Consider the following 23,763-nt stretch of genomic DNA (forward strand, 5'->3'; position numbering starts at 1 on the left):
TTGAGTTGATCAAATCTGGAGTGTGTAATTGTACCCATTGATTTCTGTGTATTTAAAGCGACTAGACATTAAAGTCTATTTAACCAGTTGTGGATCTAACTGTCTGTAATGTTAAAACGGTAAAACATAAAATATGATGTATTATCCGAAACTGTCTTATCGGTACATAAATTAATCATTCTGTTAAGTACAAGAAACTCGCATTCTTACAAAAATTAAGCTTTAATTAATTATTGAACCACGAAAATTGATTTGCGCTGTTTCTTTACATTCCATATTACGACAAATTTATTAACTCCACAAGTTTACCAAGTTAAAAGTCTCGACTAATAAATTTGGTAAACACGTCGCCATCAAAAACCTCACTTCAAGTGTTGATTAAAAATCATTCACACCGCTAGACGAATTTATTCAACCTTCCCCCCATCGATTCCATCTTTCTACGATGTATGAAGAAAAAAGACCGTATAAAATTTCCCCAGCACTGATAAATGTACTGTGAAAATTGATAATGCACGCCGATTTATCGTCCCCATTGTTGTTGTGCTGGCGTAGATTCACTAGCAACTTGGCCACGGTACAGCACAGGGCGTTTGGACTACGGTATGCGAACGAATTAATTGCCCTTTTTGTAAGGTGGAGAAACTTTTGGGAAAGATGCTTCATATTCGATAAATCTAGCTAGTGAACGTTTGGTGGTGATGGGAAGTGTTGCTATTAACAGGAGCTTTGTCTGGGGCTAGGGTGAATAACGTACAAAGTCTAAGACAATTCAATAAATTAGCCTGCCATCTTGACGATCGAAGCGATGAATTTTGGCAACACAAACGCCAAGTGGCAACGATTTAATGCTATTTATTCCCATTTCACGGATTCATCTCGTGCATGGATATGTGCGAAGATCTTCGCTTTAGTAACGCTTGCTAAAGACAATCCGTTTGCGTTTCTGAAAAGGACATTTCAATTCGTATTTTGTGCGCTTGTTGGCATGTTGTTTCGAAACTTTTGCATTTCCGTTCACGTTTATTTACTGCACTCGTCAGCAGCAGCAGCGGCAAAGCAACGGAAAGCTCATCCAGACGAACCACGCGAATGGTAAGAGATCGAAATCGGAAGTAATTGATGGCCTCGAAATATTTTTCCCACTTCCAAACTGGAGGGGGTAAATGCTTCGTTCTGTGCCAGCCGTTGGTGGAGCACTTTTTGAAGCAACTTCTGGGCGAATTGGAACACCCTTTTCCCACATCGAGCATTGTGGACGATTGTTTAGTGGAGGAGTGCTGTGATTTTTCCTCCTGTTGGTGTTTCGTGCTGCGCCAGAAATGGATGAGTGCGCCAAGAACAGAGTGTTTCCGGTTGGTACTCGATGGGATGGAAGTGGACGAGTGGAGTTGAGTGGGAATGAGTTTATCCGTTCTATTCCGATTTCACTTCACTAGCGTAATCCGAGATAAATCACATTTCCACCGAGTGCGCGCTCACTGACATTAATATAAATTTCAACGATTTTGCATTCTCTTCTGTCTAAGGAAACCCGAAAACGCTCCAATGGGGTTTGGGTAAGACGTTCGAACAACAACAATCAGAAGGAACCCATCCCAGCTGGAGCGCTGGAGTTTGAGACCCAACGATTCTAAATTTGAATCGGAGCGAGTGGGAAGTAGTGGCTTCATCCCAAGCAATCATCTCCCATCGTAGTTGTCCTCACATCCTTTCGAGGATGAAGCCAAGAGACCCTTCGAAAAGCCAGCATTCCCTTTCAGTTTTCCGTGGTAGAATTGCTTTTGGAAACTGCTTCAAATTGCTGTTGAAGATGACACAAGGTGAAACAGCTCCATTGTGCGAAAGAAAGAAAGAATCTGTGACTGCAAGTCTGGCGAATGCCTAACATGCTCGACTGTCGGCTGTCTTGGCTGGCATGGTAGTGGAGAACTGTTAAGACAATAAAATGTATAGATTTCGGCACATTAATAAAACTCCAAATAAGCAAACCGGGTGAGCAATCTGGAGTGGAAAAGGTGAGCAGCGTGCCGTATGGAAAGGCGCTTAAATCTAAGTGAATGGATTATTTTGAAGGGGAAGAATATTTGAAGAACAATCCATCGGGTAGCAACTATGTTTACTTAAAGAACAAACAGAATAGCGAAGAGAAAATAAGTCTCTCTTGCACTGTGGGATTTTTTTGGGCACAGAAGGGACAATAATTCAGACACCATGTGAGCACCGTTGTTGAAGCATTTTATTAGAATTAAACCTTCTCATAAACCTACGTAATAGACTAATAAAATTGCTATTGTTTTATTATTATTTACTTATAATCTTTATGATAACGTTTTAACCTATAAAAGTGTAATTCAAAAATGGGGAATTGTTTTAAAGATGAAAGACGATTTCAGAATGTATGGAAAGCGACAGCAGAGAAACGACATCTTTTAACCGTTTTAGAAAAAAAACTTTTGTTTTTTTGTAAACAAATGTAAGAATTTTTTTAACCACTAAAATATTTTAATCCTTCTCAAATTATAAAGAACATGGAAAATAAATAAACTAATCGAATCTAACACTTAACTAAACTACAAAAACAGACTAATAAGTAGTAGTAGTAAAGTACTTTACTGAATAGGAAAAAACTACAAGAGAAAACAAGAAATTGATCGTTCGATAAAATTCAAGCTGTAAAAACATACATATTCTCTGACTTGCTATAATTCATGTTTAACATATGGGATTGAACGATTGAAAAAATACTACCAAAAATTACTTTTTAACTACATCCTTTCAACCGCTCCCTAACTTGATGTTCCCTAACAACATTTGACCACATTCTGCGGTGCGTTTGTTTTGACTGTTTTTCCCCGACGGCATTCTACCACCACACAGTTCCACGAATTGAAGAAATCTTCGATTCCTCTTATACGTGGCCCTCCTCCGAACGAGCAGAAGGAGCTCAATTTTGGTAAATAACAAATAGAAGGATATTTGTTTCGGTCCTTTCGTTTTGAGACAATGAACGTGAATTTTCCATTTTCTCATCTTGTGATTTCATGCCATAGGAGTACACTGGCAAGATACCGCACGGTGCGGGTAGCGATGGAATGGGCGAAATCCTTGCAGTAGGTTGCGTCCCTGGGAGGTTTCCGCCGACATCCGCTCTCCCGCTTGGCATCCCACGCAAAATGGATGGGCCACCGAAAATGAGTCGTTTTGGATTCGAAATTGATTTGAATTGTCTACGATCCTTTTCTCGACCACTGTGTGACGCTGTGAGGTATCGCTTCGTACGCTCTGTGTGGTGCTTGTGTTTTTCGTGAGTGTGTCACACTGTCCACAAAGTCAAAAGGATGGTTCGGCGGTGGCTCTTGCCAGCCGAGAAATGGATGGAGTGTGTGTGTTTGCGAGGGATTTTATTGGAATTTCGAAACGATTCCTGTGGCTTTCGCCACTGCGCCGGGAATATGGGAAACGGCACAGCTGGCAAATGTTGCCCCGGGTTCGCCTGTAAATATCGCACAGACGGTCGGTCGGTTTGGGGCCAATGTCGGTAGTTTTCTCGAAAATTATGTGTTAATTTTCGTCCCCACTGCGATGATAGAGTGGAGGTGAAATGAGTTCCACTGCACACAGGCACAGTGGAAACCGTATGGGAATGGTTGTCGGCGTACAAGGGGTTTGCTCCATGGGGAAAACCAATCGTGCAACAGCCCTACAGCAACCACCGTGGTCGATGGCGACCGTGCAAGGGGTTGAATTTATGAAACGAAATTGGACCACAACTAATAGCCAAAACGTAAATCGATCTGGAACGGGCCACTGGCAGCGGGAAGTAGATGACAGATAATGTCCGGCTTTTTTTACCTTGGAGGAAGCGATTGTTCAAACCTGGTGGATCGAACGTAGAGAGGGTCGAGGAAGTTATTCGAGCAATAGCTAAAGTTCGTAGAACACAATATTGGACACTGGTGCACTGGTAATCAGCAGCTTCTTTTTTGGGTCGAAGCTGTTTGATAAAATGTTTAACTTATTGAAAAAATGCGCTCTTTTCGAGAAGTACTTAGACAAATAAGTTGTATAAAATATATTTTATAACAAAGCAGAAACCGCATTATATATTTTATAAGAAGTACGTAAACCGCGCATATTTTATAAGCAAGCAGAAACTATAGGTGAAGGTCATAGGTCATAGGTGAAGTTTTGGTTAAATATTCGATTATCTATTATAAATGCAATTTTTTCGAAGCCTTTGATTCATCGTACAATATTTCGATGTAATGTGAGATCTAAACCAGTTCGCAATTGTGATAAATGGCACGGTTTTAGTTAGAAAATTACACCGAATTGCATAACCCCAGGCGCATTCCATTTTTACAATGGTAACTCAACGGTAGGAAGCGAACATTCTATTATCGAGCAACTAAACACAATCTATTTTAATTTAATACATCTTCTACATAAAAATAAAAGACTTGTATAAAAAAATTCTTTTGCCTTAAACTGTCATTGTGAAAGGACGATTTGTTTGAACAGAACGTTGAAATTAATTGAATAATGAGCGTATACCAAATCTGCGACGATATTCGTTACGATCTCTTTTCCTTGATGATGATTTTTACGATCGTTTATCACTCCGTTCTTTGTCCGTTGCCCATGATAGACTTACAACAGCTCTTTGAATTGAGCTCGCATAAAAGGCAATTTTGTAAAAAAAGCAATAGAAGATGGAGCAAAAGAACCGTGCATTAAGCATACATAAAATACAGACACTAGTGTAAGAAAAAACAAAAACAACATCAAACGACATGCTTCGCTAAACGATTTCATCCCACATTTCGACTCTAGCCAAATAACCGCATCATCATTATGGCTTGGTGCATCCGGTGGTAACCATCCTGTTTACGAAAAAAAACCCCCATTCGTACCACCGGTCCGAGAATGAGAACTTTCGGCTTGCGCCGAAAGAGGGCTTCATCGCCCTATTGAAATATACGCCACACACTGGTGCCTGGACGGGACAAAAAGGAATGGTAAGAAAACAACACACGAACGAACACGGACAGATGCCAGGGGATAATACCGGAAAGAAATGCAATGCAAACATGCACCACTTTTGCGCGTGGCTTTCCATTTCCAGTACAAAAGCTCTTTAGCCAGCTCTGCCAGACCATCTTCAATGCCGCGATGCGTTTTTGGGGACATGGAAGGAATTTCCATTCCGGCTGTTTTTTTTTTTCCTCCTTTCCTGCACTGTAGGTGTGCGAGTGTGCTTTTTACGGAGGTTTTTTTTCTGTCTTGTAACCGTCTCCAACTCTTTTGCCCTGCTGCCATCTTTGTAAAGCTGCGCTTTTTTGTCGGTTCAAATTTATGCTAACAAATCCGCATTCCGCTTTCAGCCGGTGTTGTCATTGAGGCGAGCATCTTAACGACACACTCGGGCGCATAAACTCCCGTTCCGAAGTCGAGCTCGTCACCGAACGGGGCCAGGTATGAGGAGGGGGGCGCGTATGTTGACAGCCTGGATAAGAAGGACAATTCGGGCCATGGAAGTGAGTAGTGTGGTACACCCTTACCAGGGTGAAGCTATCCGGAAGGTGGAAGCTCCATCCCGATGGCTCCAACTCGTTACCCCGTTGGCATTTGCCATTCAAAAGATGGATTATGTTCCGTAATGAAATGCAGCTACCTTTTCGCTAAGGTGTTGTCTGTGTAGTGATGAACGCGCGCGCATGTGAGTGTGTGTATTGCCGCACGTGTGTTGCTTTTAAGCTTCAAGCCTTCCATTCGCGTACGGCCATCAGTTTACCTTGGTGATACATACACACCCACCCTTACAATACACTCGTTTTGAGTGCTGTGGCAACCGAGGATACGAGCGCCATGATAAAAATCTTAATAATTTAAGCATCATGTTCATCTTTGGTCAAAAGAAGCACCCGACACGACGGTGCTAAACAAAAAGTCGAAACTTGCAACATATTCAACGAATGGTTCCCGCAGGCTGTTGTTTCGATGGGTGTAGCAGCAACAAACTGCTTCAAAAAGCAGCTTGCACACCGTGCTCAAAGGCCTTGGTGTAAGATGGTTTTTGTGAAGCGCATTAATAAACCAATGCGAGTTTTAGCTACCGGAAGAACCCGTCGTAATTTCGTGGGCACATGTGCATTTTCCGAACGGAATGTCAAATGCGACACTTATGACTTTTCGTGGTGATGCCTTTATAGTTGTGATGATGATATGGTTTGCTACTCCGATGTGGAATGCGTAATTTCTATGGAGAAATAAGAATGGCGCCTTGACCAACTAAACTAGTTACATTCGGAACTTCCTCCAATGCTAATTCCTCCAATACAATGGGATGGAAATCATCATTCTGCTAATCTTATTATCTTATAATTAGTTCTAATACATTGCAGATTGGGAGACTAGCCCTGCAGCAACTTCAACTCCTCAGTTCGTAAGCTTCTTAGTTGCAATCAAACAAATAACGTATCAACAAAAGTGTTTATCTAAATTACTTCAGTGGAATTGGTGTGGAGGAAAGTTCTTCATCTTTACTACTAATCAGTTTATGTATCCTGCAATTAATCGGTTAAGTTGTCTTGAAAAGGTCTATAGGCTATACGAAAAGGGCTTCAGCACTTCTGGTAACTCCTGCGTTCCAAGTGCAGTAGCTTTTGGAGAGCTACCTGAAAAGTTTAAAGCTCGTTTTGAATAAGGTATTCTTTTATTTAAGTAAGCTGATTATAATTGATCAGCATTTGTTTGGTGGTTTATAATACTTAAACATGAAAAAAAAACACATACATAAATACTATTCAATAATTGTAACTTAAGACTGTCTTTCAAACCTCCTAATTGAACGTAAAGATAAATGTTTACGATGCTAAAAGCAAGACATAAACTAGCTTTTAACCATAATTTAATTTAAAGATTATCTGAAGAAAATTAAAAGTAATTAAATTGTCAAGCAAGGGCACATAACCTCACTGCAATAAAACACTAAGAGTTGGACCAATTGGTAAGGTATGCAATTGCAACGTGAATGAATCCTGGAACTTATTTTTTGCTCCCTCTATCTCTTTCCCCTGTTTCTTCAATGTGTATCAGATGTCTATCTGTAACAGTCACTTTGGTCCCTGTCCAACGAATGAAATTGGGTTACAAGGGTAATATCGTTGGTTCACCCTCATCAATCCAAACATTTCCCTGCTATTAAATGTTTGCTCCTTTCAGCACGATGCCGACAGGACGACGCTTTGCTTCGCACGGCTTCTCTTTTTTTCAATCCTTCAGAACCGTCCCGAATAGACCTAAAACCAAAAAAAAAAAAACCCATGGTAAAACGTATTGCGCTAGAAATTGGGAGATGCTTCACGATTTTGCCGGTATACTCGTCTTACGCCTGCAAAACACTTTCCTTCGTCACCCTTTTTTCGCTACGCTCTTATTCTGCACTTTACACTTCCTAACCATTAACGGAAAAGTGGGTGGCCAACACCCCGACACTCTCCACCCGTCACCAGCCCAACCACAACCGGCATAACGCGCAATGTTTAATTTCTGAACCATTGTTTCCGACGCTGCGCTTCATTACCATTGCTCTATGATCGTCATTAAATATTTCTCGCAAAGCAGCACGAAGCATCCCGAAACGGACACTAAACGGTGCGCCAATGCACTGTAAACGTTTGAAACGGGTGACAAAAGCATGCACGAGGGTTGGGAAAAATATTGTTCTGCAATCTGGACGAACCGTAGTCGGGCGGGAATTGTAAAAAAAATGCGGGTGAAGGTATGAAACAGAAGTGGAAGTGAATAAAAAAGCGGACACGAAAATCACTCCGAGACGGTGAACAGCTTTGACTTTCCAGCAGTGGAAACACATTGGACAGAGGGCACTGTGCACTGGCCTTCTCATTATCATAAATATTTTTCCACCATTCTTCTGCCGAACTTTTTGGTACACGGAGACATGAAAGTGCCCCTTTGCTGTAAGTTCCATTACACGGTGGAGATAGAGACGGAAAAATCATTTCAATCCAACCCAACCGGGCCGCACACAATCCTTCCGACCCCGGGCGTGAGATAGCGTCATTTTTTATGAGTTCGTCTTGCTTTTTTCGATCTGCCCTTTAAAAACTTTCTCTTTCTCTCGCATGCCTTTCGGTGCGGAAGCAAAATAAGGAAAGGATTCGTACATTGCAATGATCATTGGTGGGCGCTGGTATGGAAGCGCTGAGGAACGCGGGAAAAGTTTCCGGGAAAACTTTTCCTATTCTTTCGCATTTATTTTCCCGCCTGTTTTCCGGGTTCTTAACGATTCATTTTCTCGTGATAAAACAAAATTTCGTTTTGATCTTCGCGGGTTGGAGCACACGCGAACCGAGGGCTCTGCGCTCTCGCCCTCAAGTGTGGCAATAGTGTGCGGATCTCTTCCTTGCAAATTTTAACCTCGGGAAAATCATCATTCTATCGTCGTTTTGGGGCTTTGGCACTTTCGGGTCAAAAGGGACGGCACCCGAGCAGAAAGGCAGGGATGTATCACTTTGCACGAGCGCCACAGTTCGGTTGGACCGGAATTGGGTCCACTTTTCAGACGATTACTTTGGCAGAGGTTTTTAAGTTGTGCTTTCCCCGTGCTTATGGCCACGGATCGTTCAAATATCCTGCATCCAACAGCCTTCAACCTTCTCAGGGGGTCGTGGTTTAAAAAGCTTTCCGTTACCGGTTGCATAAGTAATGGAAATGGCCGTCCAGCAGTTGACGAAAGCTCCGTTTGTGTTATCAAACGGATTAAGTCGGTCGGCAGTATTTTACTGCTTACTCACACACACACGTACAAAGGCATCGATACTTTAGAGCAACCGAAAAGAGTCAACGCAAAAGGAGGAAAGAGCTACCAAAAATAGCGAGGAAACCGATCGTGGTCGATAGAAGCAAAAAAAAAACCTCACGCTCCTTTATTCCCAAAGACACCCGTGAGTCCCGTGCCAAAACGAGGGTTGGGACGGTGGGCAGTGTAATCGGAAAATTATTTGGCGAATTCTAAATCACTTCCCGAGCACCCTAGCGCGTGCTTCGATTGTTTGAAGCTGGAATTTAATTAAATTTTTATTTGAGTTTTCTCAAGCCCCCGGTGCTACTGCAATTGCCGATTCGTCAAAAAGGGGTGAAAAAAGGAAATCCATTTTCCACCCGGAAAGATGTCAAGATACTCAATGGGGAGGGGAGGAGGTTTGAGCCGTTGCCGAACCCGGATAGCATCAACGGTTCGAGGACTTGATTGCATTGCATCGGTAGGTACTTTTTAGGGTAGGTCGTTTCTTGCACCGCTGCACGACACTCTGACACTGTGGAGTGGGCCCAATAGGATATCCTGCTGCCAATTCCTATGCGAACCGGGTGTCAAGCATGACCGAGAATTAAACGGTGTAAATAAGGGAAGTTTTGACTGTTTTTTTTTGTTTTTGGTTCAATGGATGGCAGTATTGGCTAATGCTTGGGAGACTTTTAAGATTATTTACGATCGAGCTGCCGTGCTGAAATTGCTTCTCAATCGTTTGTTCTCGATACGCGAGAGTTTTATTTTAATTTGAAAATTAAGTTCTGTCAAATATGTTCCCTTAAAAAAATTCAATGTAAATTCTACTTGATTAAGTCAAACTTATTGCGTCTTCTTCGTCTTCAGTGGTGTAAGCAGCAATAAGCAGCTGCTATTGGGCTGCTGTCGGGCTGCTACCGGGCTCTTATCGGGCTTAGCTTAGGCTCGTATTCAGCTTATAGTGGTATGCTCTGCTATTGCGCTCTTAATCAGTGTTGGATCGATCTCCTTGGAAGTCCTTGATGTGATGATACTTTTGGCCCTTCTTTTTTTAAAGATTACTTTGGGGCTGGGCAAGCTCACTAGAGGAGGCGAAGAGAGGTAATGCTTCTACATGAGGACATCCGTGGCAAACTATTGCGCCCTTTCTAGCTTGTGGAAGAGTGAAGCTTTTAGCTTCCTTTACTATAAAAACTCATGTACTCTTTCCTACGTAAGAGTTTTCTTTTGGACCCCCCACACGGCGAGGGCCTAGACATCCACCTGCTCCATCCTCCGATAGGTCCGCCACTGTACGTCATTTATGATTATTTCATCAATTTCGAATTATGGCAAAACGTAAGAGAAGTGATAATTTTACACCGAACGAGCTCATGTGACATTTGAATGCGTGCAATCATTGAGATGCTCGTTTGCTCCTTCCTGTACCGCAAAGACCTCCTGTGGTCATTTGCATTATTGTAATTTTCGATCACATAATGAATATGCAAGTGCATTCCAACGATTGATTTCCGATTCATTCCTTCAATGAAACTAAAAGGTAGGTGGTTTATTGAAGGAAACGAACAAATGGAAGCTGCTGTAAAATGGTGGGGGTTGTTTAATGGTGGTAAGTCATTGATTTTGAAATGAGAATTTTAGAAGGCTAATTTGCATGATTAGCAAGCTTTTCGGCTAATAATGCGTTTATTCTGTCGATTACATAGAAATTTTCAGCATATTAATGCATTGAACTGTTTCCTGCTAAAACTTAACCCAATCCAGATGTAATCCTCCATCATCATGTTCATTGTGTTTTCCTTCCACTGAATCATGAAATTTATTCCTATAAATTTTGAATTTTGCATAACACATTTACCAGAAATCTGTTATCAATATCCCGAAACTCGAAACATAACCATTCAAACCATGATGGACACCAGAAGGACAAAGCTTTTACCCTAATTAAAGTATCGCAAAGCAGGCACTGCAAACTCATCGCCCTGTTCATGTGCGGCAGATTGCATACCGGTAGGCGTTTTTATAAAACGCCGACACAAAGCATCATTCATAATATTGTGGCAAAGCATTCCTTCTTCCCAACCTGACAGCGACGTACCGGCGAAACTATCCATCGCTGGATTCGCTAGACGGCCGGCGGGTGAAGGTTTGCGTGAAAGTGTAGTTTGTCATTTGCATTTATCTTTCGCAAACAAGCCGCACACCCCCGGGAGGTGAAAAGATCGGGAATCGCATTTTCACTTGCGGGTCAAAGCATCGCCACTCTGGGCTGGAGTGACTCATTACGATTCGTTTCTATGATCTGTCACGTTTTGCGGATAATTTCCCGGCCAGTTTGACCGGCCAAACACTGGCAGGAAAGCGTACCGGTTGGACGGGAATGGATGAAAACTGCTGCACTTTAAGGATTGAGCACAATACCAACGATGGACGATGATTGTGCTTTGTCCGCGCGGTGCCATATTTTGTATATTTTGTTATTGTTAAGCTCTGCGAGCACCTTCATTATATCAGTTAATATCTTTCCAATGTTCGAAAAAACGGAGAACAATGATCCGGCAGTAAGGTAAAGAATATAAATTAGAAATTATGAAAAGTTATCATTTATAACATTCCGAAAAAAGTATTAAAAAAGTAAAGCAAAAGTTTAGTATTCAGAATATAAATAATTAAAATGCGAAAACAACATAAATAGAAACGTATTTGAAAATTCATAAAAAAATATCAGTCCTGGTTTTAAAAAGTAAACACAAAAATACCATTAAGAAAGGTGTTTTTTCTCAATAGTGTCTGATGGACGATCCCGTCATTGCAATATTTCACTCTGATAATTTTTCTTCGGTATATTACATTTCCTTACAAGCAATGTCATCATGTCACTAAACATAAAAGTAAAAGATCTTACCTGGTTCAAATTTTCCAACGTTCAAATAAATCCGATCTGGCCGCACAACTGTCATACATCTAACTTGCTTTATTTGCTTCCGTTCGATTTTCAAATTTCCACTGAGGTTAAATTATTACACCACTAAAGCAATAAAAATCGTGGTAATGTATTCAGTGTCGACGTAAACGCTGTCAAACAGAAAATATGTTTTAAACACATAATAAAACTATGAATTCACAACAAGCAAACTGACAAAATAAGAACAGGTGTAATAAAACATTTGATTTGATTTGGAGTTTTGATGTTCTATTTTTTATTACAGCGCAGACCTGATCTAATTCTAGCAAATTAATAATAAATAATAAGGTCTAGCAAATTAATAAACACAATAGTCGTCCAAAGAGGTCCAAAAGCTTCAATGATTATTGGCAAACGTATGGTCTCATGTGCTCACAGCAAAAGCGTAATTTCTTTTCACTTTCTCCTAGAAACACACAATGGAACGCATTGCAAATAGTGTTTCGTTATACACATAACCAGTAACCGAATAAAAGATTATGCAAGTAATGTTACAACTCATTTCGGATGTATAATTTGTCTCTTTTTTTTTTGGCCTGTACCAAGTTAAATTTTATCAATTTTACTTTTCCCTCTACCCATGGAAGAATCATCCGCCCCGTGGTGTTACGCAATCACAGCCCCAAACGACGACAAGCGGTTAACAATACTTTGTAATTTCGATCGAAATGAAAGATACATGAAATTATCTCGTCCATTCCCGTGGTTTGACCATTCTCATTTCCATTTTGACATGTACCACCCACCCACCCATCCCACTAACGCACCATGGTTCGAATACCGCCCGGGGACCGTACGAGACATGGGCGAGATTTCCGAGCAAAAGGATAAACTTTGGTGCATGGTGCATGGGTTTTTGAGCAAAAAGGCATGCTTGCATTTGTTTGCCGTTTTGTTTCGAGATTCGTTGGCCGGGGTTTGTTTTAGTGTAACATTACAACCTGACGCAGCCGCACCGTACCGTAAAAGGGCGGTGAAGGAGACGCACGCGAGGGTGCGCTGGATACATTCAGAGACCGTTTCCATGCACTCTTGGTCACAGGACCGGAAAAAGCAAGTGTTAGTGTCGGATATGGTGGGTGATGGCATGGTGGTGTGTGTTTTCTCATTTTGAAATGTTGTATCCAATTTCGGGGTTTTGGGACGGTCGGAAGGAGCGTTAGAAGAAAAGAATGAAATAAGCAAACATCTAAGCATCCGATTTTCGCTACTAGCAAGAATCGTGTATACATGCAAAAACCGATTGAGACTGGGAAGAATGGCGAGTGCTCGGGATGACAGTAGAGGATGTAAATTGAGCATGAAAGCAGTTGTAGAATTTGTAGCTGAAAAGTCAAGCTGGGCGTAACGAAGGACGTTGGCAGCCCCAGTCACAGATCGTTAAGGTTTGTTGCAGTCTTCGTTCGACTGTGATGCACTCCGGTCCGGTATGAGAATATCTCCCTGCGCTTGCTGGCAATTGTAACTGCCCGGTTAACCAGATTGCAACAAGCAGCAACATCTTTCGGTCCCTGTGTTTGTATCTTTACGTAATGAGTAATATAATTTGTAGTCGTTGTACACATGGATCCCGTACGAACGCTGGCAAACAAATCGGAACCATCTTGTTGGATGCATCTGTCGGAAACGGTACCGAAGCAGGCGACAATGGAATTCCGATGCAAACTAATCAAGGCTTAATCATGGCTCTGTGGAATACCAGTGCTACCACCAGTAGCTGGCCCCGGAAAACAAGAGTTTGATGTTGCTACTCCATTTTTTTCCATCTGCAGTCCAACCTTATTCCTCTGCTCCACTTTCAGGTTGGGGCAGTACTTTCCAAACAGTGGAACTCTTATTTGCACCACAAACAAACAAACATCTGAAGCTGATAGGATGAATAATGTTTGTTTCGAAGGTTTTTTGCCAGCGTATTTGCACCCACCCCCGGAGCGGCAACATTTCCACATCATTGACCAACCGATAGTGGTAGCATCCATTTTTAATTTCCGGTTTTGTAATTAGTTTTGTGTGCTTTCAATTTACACCCGCCAAGGTAGTTAGAGCAATGGTGGAGGAGGTTGTTCATAACTACGCTGCCAGTACTACTCTTTTATCTTTATCCATGCTTCGTTTGTCACTTGAAAGAATAAGCGGAACCCGATGAAAGAGAAAGTTTTCGGGGGTGCATTTGTTTTTGGTTTTGTTGTTTTTGTAGAACTTTGAACCAATGAAAAAATTTTTGTTTGGTTCAGCTGCTTTATTCGTTATTTTAATTCGTTTCGATTATCAAACCTCAGCCTTTAAAACTCAGTTGAAGATATTCAAAGCAAGGTATTTTCTCCCTTCAATGTCTCCAGTTCCAGAATAATCGCTGCACTATCCTTATCAAAGTTGTGGTAGGAATCCATGATGATTATTTCTAAATTAATGTGCCTCAAAAATACTGCTATTTGTTGACTGATTTAAGTTGTAACTTAAGTGCATTCATTCACATTCGAATTAATGCTACATCATAAAAGACAACAAAAGCATGTTGTATTAGCCTACAATACTACTCGTGGATTTCATCGCTTCTGGGCTTATTAGTGGAAAAAGAAACATTTGCCTTCATCGCAAGCTTCAAAATCTGTCTCAATTGCTACGAAGGGGAAGAAATCATATTTCCCGCAGAGTGTTAGCAAATCGCGCAACTCTTTCGCTCCTTTCTTTGGAAGTTGCAACCTCCACAGCGGGTGGCAGAGTCTCAAACGATTAGTTGATTGCAAACCATTCGCATTCCATTGGTTCGATTGCAATGCCGATTAGCTTGGCGAATGAGTTAATGCCCGGAGTATAAAGCACAGCACATCACTGCAAGGAAAGCTTTAACTATGTCATGCTCACAATAAGCAGTAGAATGTAGAAGGAGAAGAAAAAAACATAAATACACATTGCTTTGTGTAGATCTTTGGCGCTCGATAGCCGAATGGCACCGTTTTGTAGCCAATGCCATCGGGATATTGGCAACCGATATGCATCCCGTCAAACGGGAACCAATGTCACTTCCTTCCCGACATAGCATCCTGATTACCGTGCAGGAAATCATTAAGATTTTCCTCTCGTCTTTCGAAGCGTCCTTTAACCAGGCCCATCAAAAGAGCGAAAGCTTCAACCAAACATAACAGGCACCACGTATTGTGATTGCAGTTGAATAGCGTTTGCATCCTGCAATGCTACGGCATTTCACCAGAAACCCGGGGTTGGTTCGCCACCAGTAAAGTACTCGTCTATCCGTTACGAGTTCCGCTTCCATTGCGATACACTCCCTTTGCCTTCGCTCGCACTCACGCCCTGCTTCCTGTCCCGGGAGTCACGTAATTGAACCGAGCATTTGTTATTGCTACAATAAATGTTTCGTGGAACATATCATTCCATCTCGACCAATCTCTCCAATGAATTGTCATTTGCCAGCATACACAATATTGGCTTGTGTAGGTGTGTGCTGGTGTGTTTGTCAGGTGCAGGATGCACCAAACCCGCAGTTGACGGAAACCGTCTGCACCAAATCTACGTCCCGCCTGTCCAGCGATTCTAAGGTTGAGAGGCCGTTCTTCAGCTGCAGACATACAGAGATATTTTGATGATAATTTTCATCTCTTCCCGCTGCTAGTACTTGACAAGTAGCAGCAGTGAATGTCGTGGTCCCAGCCATAAACCGATACGGTGCATGAAGCACAGCAAATTCCCTACGGGTGCAACACACAATAAGTTCGCTTCCGTTAACGGAACCTGAAGAGATCTCTGGGAGCAGCAGAGGGCTAATCAAAGACAGAGCCAAATGGGCTCAAGCATACTCGTTCGTTAAGGGGAACCGACACGGCATGTTGCATCGAGTAAGACACAGACGTATGTCATCGCCAGAGGATTTTGTTACAGAATTAGCACAACGAGATGCACATCACCATTAGAGGCTGTGTGCTTTTTATGCTCTGGGGAATATAATTCCACATTATCGGCTACAATGCGGAAAAGGCTCCATTCGTCCGGACTTTGCATCTGCATCATTGTAACTTATGTTGAAAAATAGACAACTCTTTTAAAAGTACAAAGAAAAAAGATTTTTTTTTCTTAATACTAAAACTGAATTTTCAATCAAAACTATTAATAATTTTCTGGCTGATGTCGCAGGGAGTTTTAATAAATAGCGTATTGTAGAAATGTCATGTTTCTCTTCGACAAGTTGTAAGAGTTCTTCTTTTATGAAAATTTTCGAAAAATTTTTAAATTTTAGTAAATGTTAAATGCACTGTTCATGCACCTGGTAGAGTCATAAAGCATTACATTTCGACTTTAATGTATCATAAAAGTCAATCAATCAAAGTATTTTGGCGTTTCCAGCAAAAACAAATCGTGTGCTTAGAAGACCAGCGAGATGTATTGGATCTCGTCATGGATCTTAAATTCTCCATTATTGAAAACCTTTTTTCTTCATCACCGGCATCACAACTTCAACCCCAGGTCTGGGCCTGCCATTTCCCGCAGCTGGATAGTCAGTCCTGCGTACCGGTAATCGATCGGAATGGGATTTTGAATCGATCCTGTGGTGTGAAAACCGGCACTGCTACCAATACACCACCGGACCGCTGACTACCTATTGAAACGAAACAATATGAAATACTGCTGTAGAAAATTGTATACTGTGCTTTCATTCTCTCAAGCAAACCAATACAACTAAGCTTTCAGTCAGAATGTTTTTTCTTAAACAACTCTACTTCTTGGAGACAACTGGCTTTCTGTGGAAGTGCTTATAATTTATCGAATTATCGAGCATTCTTCTCTAGAGCTGCATAACGAAAGAAAATTCTACATGCCGTTTCTATGGCTTTGTGAGCTTTATTCCATATTGATCAAATTAAATTAACGTTGTTAAAAGCTTTGCTGCGAAATGCATTTGCAGTCTGGTTGGTTTTGTTCTACCTGATCTACCAGGCATAGATCCGCTTTGGCGTTACTATCGAAAAAGACAATCCTTCAAGTTCTGATTGAACAAAATGCGAAGTACATTATGTCTATTCCCCTGGCAGCATAAAGCAGTAAATTTGTTTAGCTTTTGCATATTATTTAGAGAGCATTTCCTTTTAGCTATTGTTTCCATTTCCTTTCTTACCTTTTGTGCGATAAGATGTTACGGTACACATCATCGTAACCCATACAAATAAATTCCTTTCGTTGGTTACTTGTGAGCTTAAACACTGCAAATTATTATTTGATTCAATGTGCTGTAAGGATGCTCAGAGCAGGAAAATATCATCTACTCGTTCTTCTTGTATATAAGTAATCAACTCGCCAACACACGGTTCACTACACATCCCATGCGTTGTACAGTCGCATGTAAATTCTATTCTCAAAACCCCTCTAAGCCAACCAATCCAACCTGGGAGGGGTTCTTCTTGCCATATGATAATTTTGTTTAAAATATTAGCCACAAGCGGTACACTGAGAGTGTACAGGGGACGGAAAAGGATGAAAGAAGATTCATTGAGACATTTGTGAACCGGAAGATCTCTTCCTACCACACACAAACACACACACACACCCCCGCCAAAAGTGGGCGGAAGATAACAACATGTAAACATAATCATTTGCATGTCATGGATCAAACCATCACTTGGTGGCGGGGTGGGATGAACCTGGGGGCCATGATAAGGGCCGGCAGTTCCTGTTACGGAGAAGGCACAATGGAACGTATCATGCACGTGTGCCTGTGCCTCGGAATGTGTGCGAAAGGTCAACGGATGCAGTGCAAACCATATATCACACTTTCCGAGTGCAATATGTGATTAGACTTTGGACATTGGTGAGCTGCACGGTTGCATGGTCCGTTTGTGTGGTACGCTTTCAGCACATTGAATCGAAAGGCCTAACGTGTAAAACGGTGTCTAACCTACAAAAAGGTCACAAATGGGCTGTGGATGAGAAGTACGAGAAGGGCGAATAGTTTATTTGGGGCTCGTCCCCCTCCCCCCGACGGCATGTGATGAAGCAGCGTTTCACTCGATCGTACTTCGTGTAGGAAACGGACGTTTTGATTTCTCACCTTCATTTCAATTACCCAACCAAAACGAAAACTACCAAAACGATGATAATGTTTAACATTAAGTTGCTTTATTACTAGCTAAAAACACTAAAAGTATGCGTTAAGTTTTGCGCTTTTAACAAAAATGTTTAACGAACATCGTTCGTAGTTCGTACATGCAGGAAGATTTACACAAGTTACTATATACACCTTTTTGAACCCGTTACCGTCGACATGTCTCGGCATGCGCCTCAATTCCAAGTTTTTTTTTGTTCCTCCTATTATTATGGCAGTCCTAGACGAGCTGCACCGGTAGCTGCCGGTGTCTAGTTTTAAATGATTTACGATGTGCAATTTCCGTCTGCAGTCGGGCAGCAGCAGTTGCAGTGCAATATGCGAAAACAAACACCCGAAACACCCAGCCCCCCGGTAGCAAACGGTATCGGTTTTTGGTGTTGGCATTCGCACGTTGGCCTCTAAAACCGTAAATGTGACGTTCGCTTCGCTGCAGTTGTCCACACCAGCGTTGGGAAGAGTTTACCGGAAATCCCGGCACATCCTTCATGCCCTTCAACCACCATCGACCGATCCCAGGTCACTCGTTTCTTTCAGCTTCACGGAAAGCCTACAACACAATACTATCACGACTTAAACACGAAGGGAAAGAATAAAAGAAACACGTACAACAACGAGACAGAGTGCGGACGAGAGTGTGTGCCACAAAGTCAACCCCCTATTGCTTGTTTTGATGGGTTTTAATGGTGATGTTTGTTTTACGTACGAGTGCTGCGATAAAAATGCAGCAATAGTGTGATCGACTCCATGTCCATGGTGCAGGAAGTAACCCGATCGATAGATAACTTAAAAAACCCTAGCTATTAGCACTGTCCCGTCTGTTGCGGCTAGGGAGCGACTCACTGAGCGACCTGTTAATTGGGCGGCTGCGAAATCGTTCCTCTCGCGATCGGTGTTACGCACGGAAACGGTCCGCTGGTAGTCGACCCAACCCCAATCCGGCACGCCACGTTGGGCAATGGCAGGTTCGGTCCCATCGCTGACCTAATCGGTTTGCATAATCATCCGCGGTTCGGTTGGATGTATGTCTTTACAGGGCTTTTTCCTTCAATAGTTTCGCATTCGATCGGTGACCTTGATCGTACTTGACCCTGTTACTTAACCAGCGGAATATTCGCCTCACCAGGTAGTAGAGACCGGTCAGGACAGCCAACGCTAGTACGATGCCTGCACAGAACACATCGTAGTAATGGTACACCAGGAAGGACATGTGGGCTGCCGGGTAGCGATAGTGCTCCACGCCATTGTGTCGGATGACGTACTCCGTCCACCAGACCGCTTTCTCAACCGGGCGCATCGGTTGATCGCGCACCAGTCTTCCCAGTCGGGCAACGTTACGTTTATACCTGCCCATAAGGGTGTCAATCAGTGAGAACGCGAAATGGTTGATCTACGGAGGCTGGTCAACATGTCCATGTACTTACCGCTTGTTGCTGGCAACATCCAAGATACACTCGCGCAGTGACTCCACCGTCAACCGCTCCATCCACACCGAGCGTCCAATACCCCGCTCGGTCACCTTGTCCGCATTGCCAAACTGATCGAAGTTGAACGGTATCACCACGAGCGGAACGTGCCGGTCTATTGCCTCCTCCATCGACTGTTGGCCGCCCTGCATGACAAACACTCTCACCTTCGGATGTGCTGCGGATGAAAACAGTGGTCAGTTTGGAGGGAAAATTATTTAACACAGCCCTTTTCAATACTCTAGGCTAGCAGAAGAGCACGTGTTTCATCGTGGCAAGAGTCTCGAGGGTTTTTTCATTTATATCAATGGTTATGTCCATGACAATCCGTCATCCGTATCGCGTAAACTCGGTTTCAACTCCTCCGCTTTACTCTCTTTCTTACCGAAAAGCCCTTACGCCGTAGGGCTTTATTATGATTACAAGCGCTCCAAAAAGCCCAACTTGACCGTTTTTGGTGAAGTTTCGCTTTTATCTAACGATGGTCCGCTGAATTTTCCATTGTGGAAAAGATACTACTTGTTCTGCTTGCAGAAGTAACCAGAGTACACAGTAGGTCGTCATGGAAAACCCGTTTTCTTTAGGGTTGCCATAAAAGTCATACATCTCAGTAGTCTATTATTATCCAATTGGTTATTTCGTAGCAATGCTTTTAACCCTCTCGAATTGATGGCTCACGTCATAAGCTACAGATTTACAAACATGTCACTTCTTCTTACCGTTGCGTACTCTGACATATGTGAGGTGTGACGTCTAATTTACTCATCTCATTCTAATTTCGTTCACAATCATGCATGTTTTACACGAACCAATATCTGGAACTGTCTGGTGAGAAAAAATTATTCATTATCCGCTTTACATACGCCAATAGTGATCTTGAAATTTGTATCACCTTCGAAAAACCCTCGAGCGCGTGACATTGGGACGAAATTCGCCACGAGGTGCGATCTTCAGCACGCCGCACGGTACAAACATATTTTTGCATAATTAATTTATTTATCTTTCTTTGATGTGTCGTACCGATTCGTAAACACTGGCTGCTCCGAAGTCGATGATCTTGACTATCGAAAGACGAATATCACATCCTCCAGAGCCAGAACCTGTTTTGTCTGTCCAGCACCTTGAAACAATATCCGAACTCCGAAGGTATCTCCAAATTTTGCAGCTTCCTCGATGAACTTGACATCTTCTGAGCGGACCGAATCTGCATCCGAGGCGAAAGTGGAGTTGGCCGCATTGTGCAATAATCAAATTCATCCGCTTTTATCGATATGTTCGGGGTTGGTCGCTCTTACGCTTGGTGACGATCATCTTCGCGTGGTCGGTATTTTGGCTAACAGACCCAAAGCGCGAGGAACAAATAGCGAAACCAGTTTTGAAAATAGCAAACAAGTAACCGTCGTAGGTAACTCCTTCAATGTCATGAGTCAGCAGGACAGATAACAAAGAAGTTAGAGGTGGGTCCAACACGGACCTCAATCTGTAGTTCTATAGAAATTCCATCAATCAATCGTCGATTGTGCGTGTGTTCGACTGCTATCTGGGGGCACCCACTCAGCAGGTATGGAGACTCCCGAAAGCCGAGTGGATTATGAAATGCGCGGTTCGGGTAGCAGGAACTAGGTCATGGATGCCTTTGAGAGCACTCTCCATTCCCGTTTTAGACATAGGGAGTCGTACCACGAGCCCTGACCTACGCAACGTCGTTGTTGGCATTTGATGGATTAAGTGTGAAACGTCAAACGGTCAAACGCCGCCGAGAGTGACAACGCCGATGGAGATAAAGACATCAAATATGTTTTTCCATCTCTGTATCTCAGGATCGCGTGCATTATTGTTTTAGACAACTGTGTATGGATGGAAATTGATGAATGAGTTTAAAAGATCTGACCCGCTGAAGTGTTGTTTTACACATAGATTTTCAGCCATTCAATGGGCCAAGCTATCAGTCCAAGGCAAGCCAAGCGACAAATGGGCAGCGGTATCACTGAACCATCGCTGTCATTCCAAAAGTGGTTTTACCCAAAAGTATTTCTAACACCTTGAGCACACAAACAAATTCGCTCCAGATAATTCTCGGACGAACACGTGTGTAAATGGGCCACACTTTACAGCAGCGAATTGATCTTGATGATACGCGATTTTACGATGCGCGGAAAACCCATATCACTCGTTTCTATTTGCAACCGATGGTACCGTGCGTTGGGCCTGGTCGGTGCGCAAACGAGTCAAAGTGCAAATTGCCAGCATCAACAAAACGCGCTCCCTACTATCGTTAAACAAATGTCAACAAGTGCAAAAAAGTGTGTTAAAAGAGACTATCATGGTAAGGCGGCCCATTGACAACTATTAAATTAAGGTAGATGTCACAAAAAATAGCAACGAGTTACAACATAAAACAAGATAACAAATATGCAAAAAATATAGCTACCTGAGCATCGCTATTTAAAATGAATTCCAGATTTTTTTACAAAGATGCGACCTTGAGCAGCGATTTAAAAGTACTCCAGGTTGAAGGATACTGTAGCAATAGTACGGTTATTGCTATTTTCGAATGTAAATCCAGTAATGAGCATTGCTTTTAAGCGTCAATTAAGAGCGCGTGTGTACATAAAACAGTTTCGTGAACCATGTGCGGTTACTTACGCTGCCCGTATGGACACTTTTTTTCTTTGGTACAGTGAGTAACAGATAGCTTCTTTCATCTAACCATGCATGTCGTTAAAATATTACTACTTTTCTTGCACACCTTCCACTTGGAACCAGTTTTGGCCCACAGCACATTGCCGGGTAGATATGTACAATACCGCGAAAGTGTTCCATTTTGTAAGTAACACTTGTTGTCAACGTCGATGACGCCATACGGTCCCTATATTATTGTACCCTTTTCGTCTAGATACACACGGAAAGGGGTTACAAATATTGTCCCTCCATATTAAGTCCTCCTCGAGAGTGTTCCCGATCGAAGTGTGAAAAGTTGGTTCAATACAAACATCCCTTCACATCCACATGCACCTCGCAGCTAACACAAAGTCAATCACGGTTTGTCACTAGAACTGCTTCGTTTTGCACCTCCTTTCATTTGCTTTGGCAACAGCTGTTTGGCTACTCACCGAGAATATCCTGTTGCGGCACCCAGCGCTCCATCCGAATGTTGGTGGTACCATTGAGATCCAGATCAGCATCATGCTTCCACAGAACGTCATACTTGAGCGACTTAAACACCTCCAGAAAGAGGTTCAGATTGTGCTGATTGAGCGAATCACTACGAATGAGCGTTCCGAGACTGAAGTACACCACACCGTGCACCGAACGATCTAGATACGCTTGAAGATCAGTCGGCAGCGCTTTCGGAGGTTCAATGTGCATGAACCCGAGCTGTATCGAGTTGGGCACTAGCGGACGCACGTACCCAAGCGATGGTTCCGCGTTCACCATCAAAAAATCGACCCGACGCATCAAGTCCCACGAACGTGTCATATTGCTGCCAAAGTTTTGTTCGATCATGCGATCAAATATAGCGAAATCGGTCGGCAGAACGTGGTACTCAATCAGCAGGTTCGAGATGACCGCTTCTACCCGTTGGAAAAAGTTTAAATCGTGCGTAAACTTGTGATTCATCTCGGGATGTGCAACCACATTCATCACGTTGCCGATCGCTTCATGGCACATGCCCATCGAATCGATCGAACTGATACCGATCATCGGTGCCTGGAACAGTTCGGCGAACGCGTACATCGGTGTGAACTGATAGTACTCCACGATCACCACATCGAAGTGTGCGTCCCGGGCGTGTATCAGTGCCTGTACGTCTGGATGGGCCAGTTCCGCCTCGAGGAACAACCGTGTCGTCCTGCGCAGCTGTACAGCGATCTGGTAAAAGTTCATATTTCGCTGCTTCATGTCAACCACGTCGAGATTTTGCTCCACGATCCGGTACGCGTAGCTCCAGTCAATCACGGTCACGTTCGGATGGTCCGTTGCGAACGGATCTGGCGTCATAATCGTCAGCTCGTGACCCCGTTCGATCAAACCCTTCATGAACGCTCGGTACACTATCTGGTGGCTGCGTGCTGGCGAAGGAAAGATGGCCAACACCCTAGCACCGTCGGTTAGGGCGGGCATCTCCACGATTACCACTGCTAGCACCACCACCGCCACCATCACCATCCGCACCATTCCAACAAACCCCCACATGGTTCCGCCCTTAACGACGAGGAACTTGATCAACACTTTTCCCCAGCGAAAGGACACACTGGGATATGTGACTCGACGGTGCACAGGCTTAGCTTAATCACCATGAAAACACTTTCACTTCCGCACAGGATTATGCAATTTCTGAAAGATCTTCCCTAATCTAATTCGCCACCGAGCCAACGACCGTTTGTACCTAAACCCTTATCTT

At 42.9% G+C, this 23,763-nt stretch overlaps 1 protein-coding gene across 1 annotated transcript; it reads right to left on the minus strand.

Moving 5' to 3' along the window:
• Positions 1-18,922: 18,922 nt before the first annotated feature.
• LOC128711175 (UDP-glucosyltransferase 2-like) lies at positions 18,923-23,555 on the minus strand. Its single transcript, XM_053806039.1, has 3 exons — positions 22,472-23,555; positions 19,317-19,536; positions 18,923-19,238 (listed from the first exon to the last, which is right to left on the minus strand). The coding sequence occupies exons 1-3, from the start codon at positions 23,553-23,555 to the stop codon at positions 18,923-18,925; spliced, it is 1,620 nt and encodes a 539-aa protein (XP_053662014.1).
• Between the last annotated feature and the right edge of the window lie 208 nt (positions 23,556-23,763).

This window comes from Anopheles marshallii, chromosome 3 (genome assembly GCF_943734725.1).
Source record: "Anopheles marshallii chromosome 3, idAnoMarsDA_429_01, whole genome shotgun sequence".
NCBI lineage: Eukaryota > Metazoa > Arthropoda > Insecta > Diptera > Culicidae > Anopheles > Anopheles marshallii.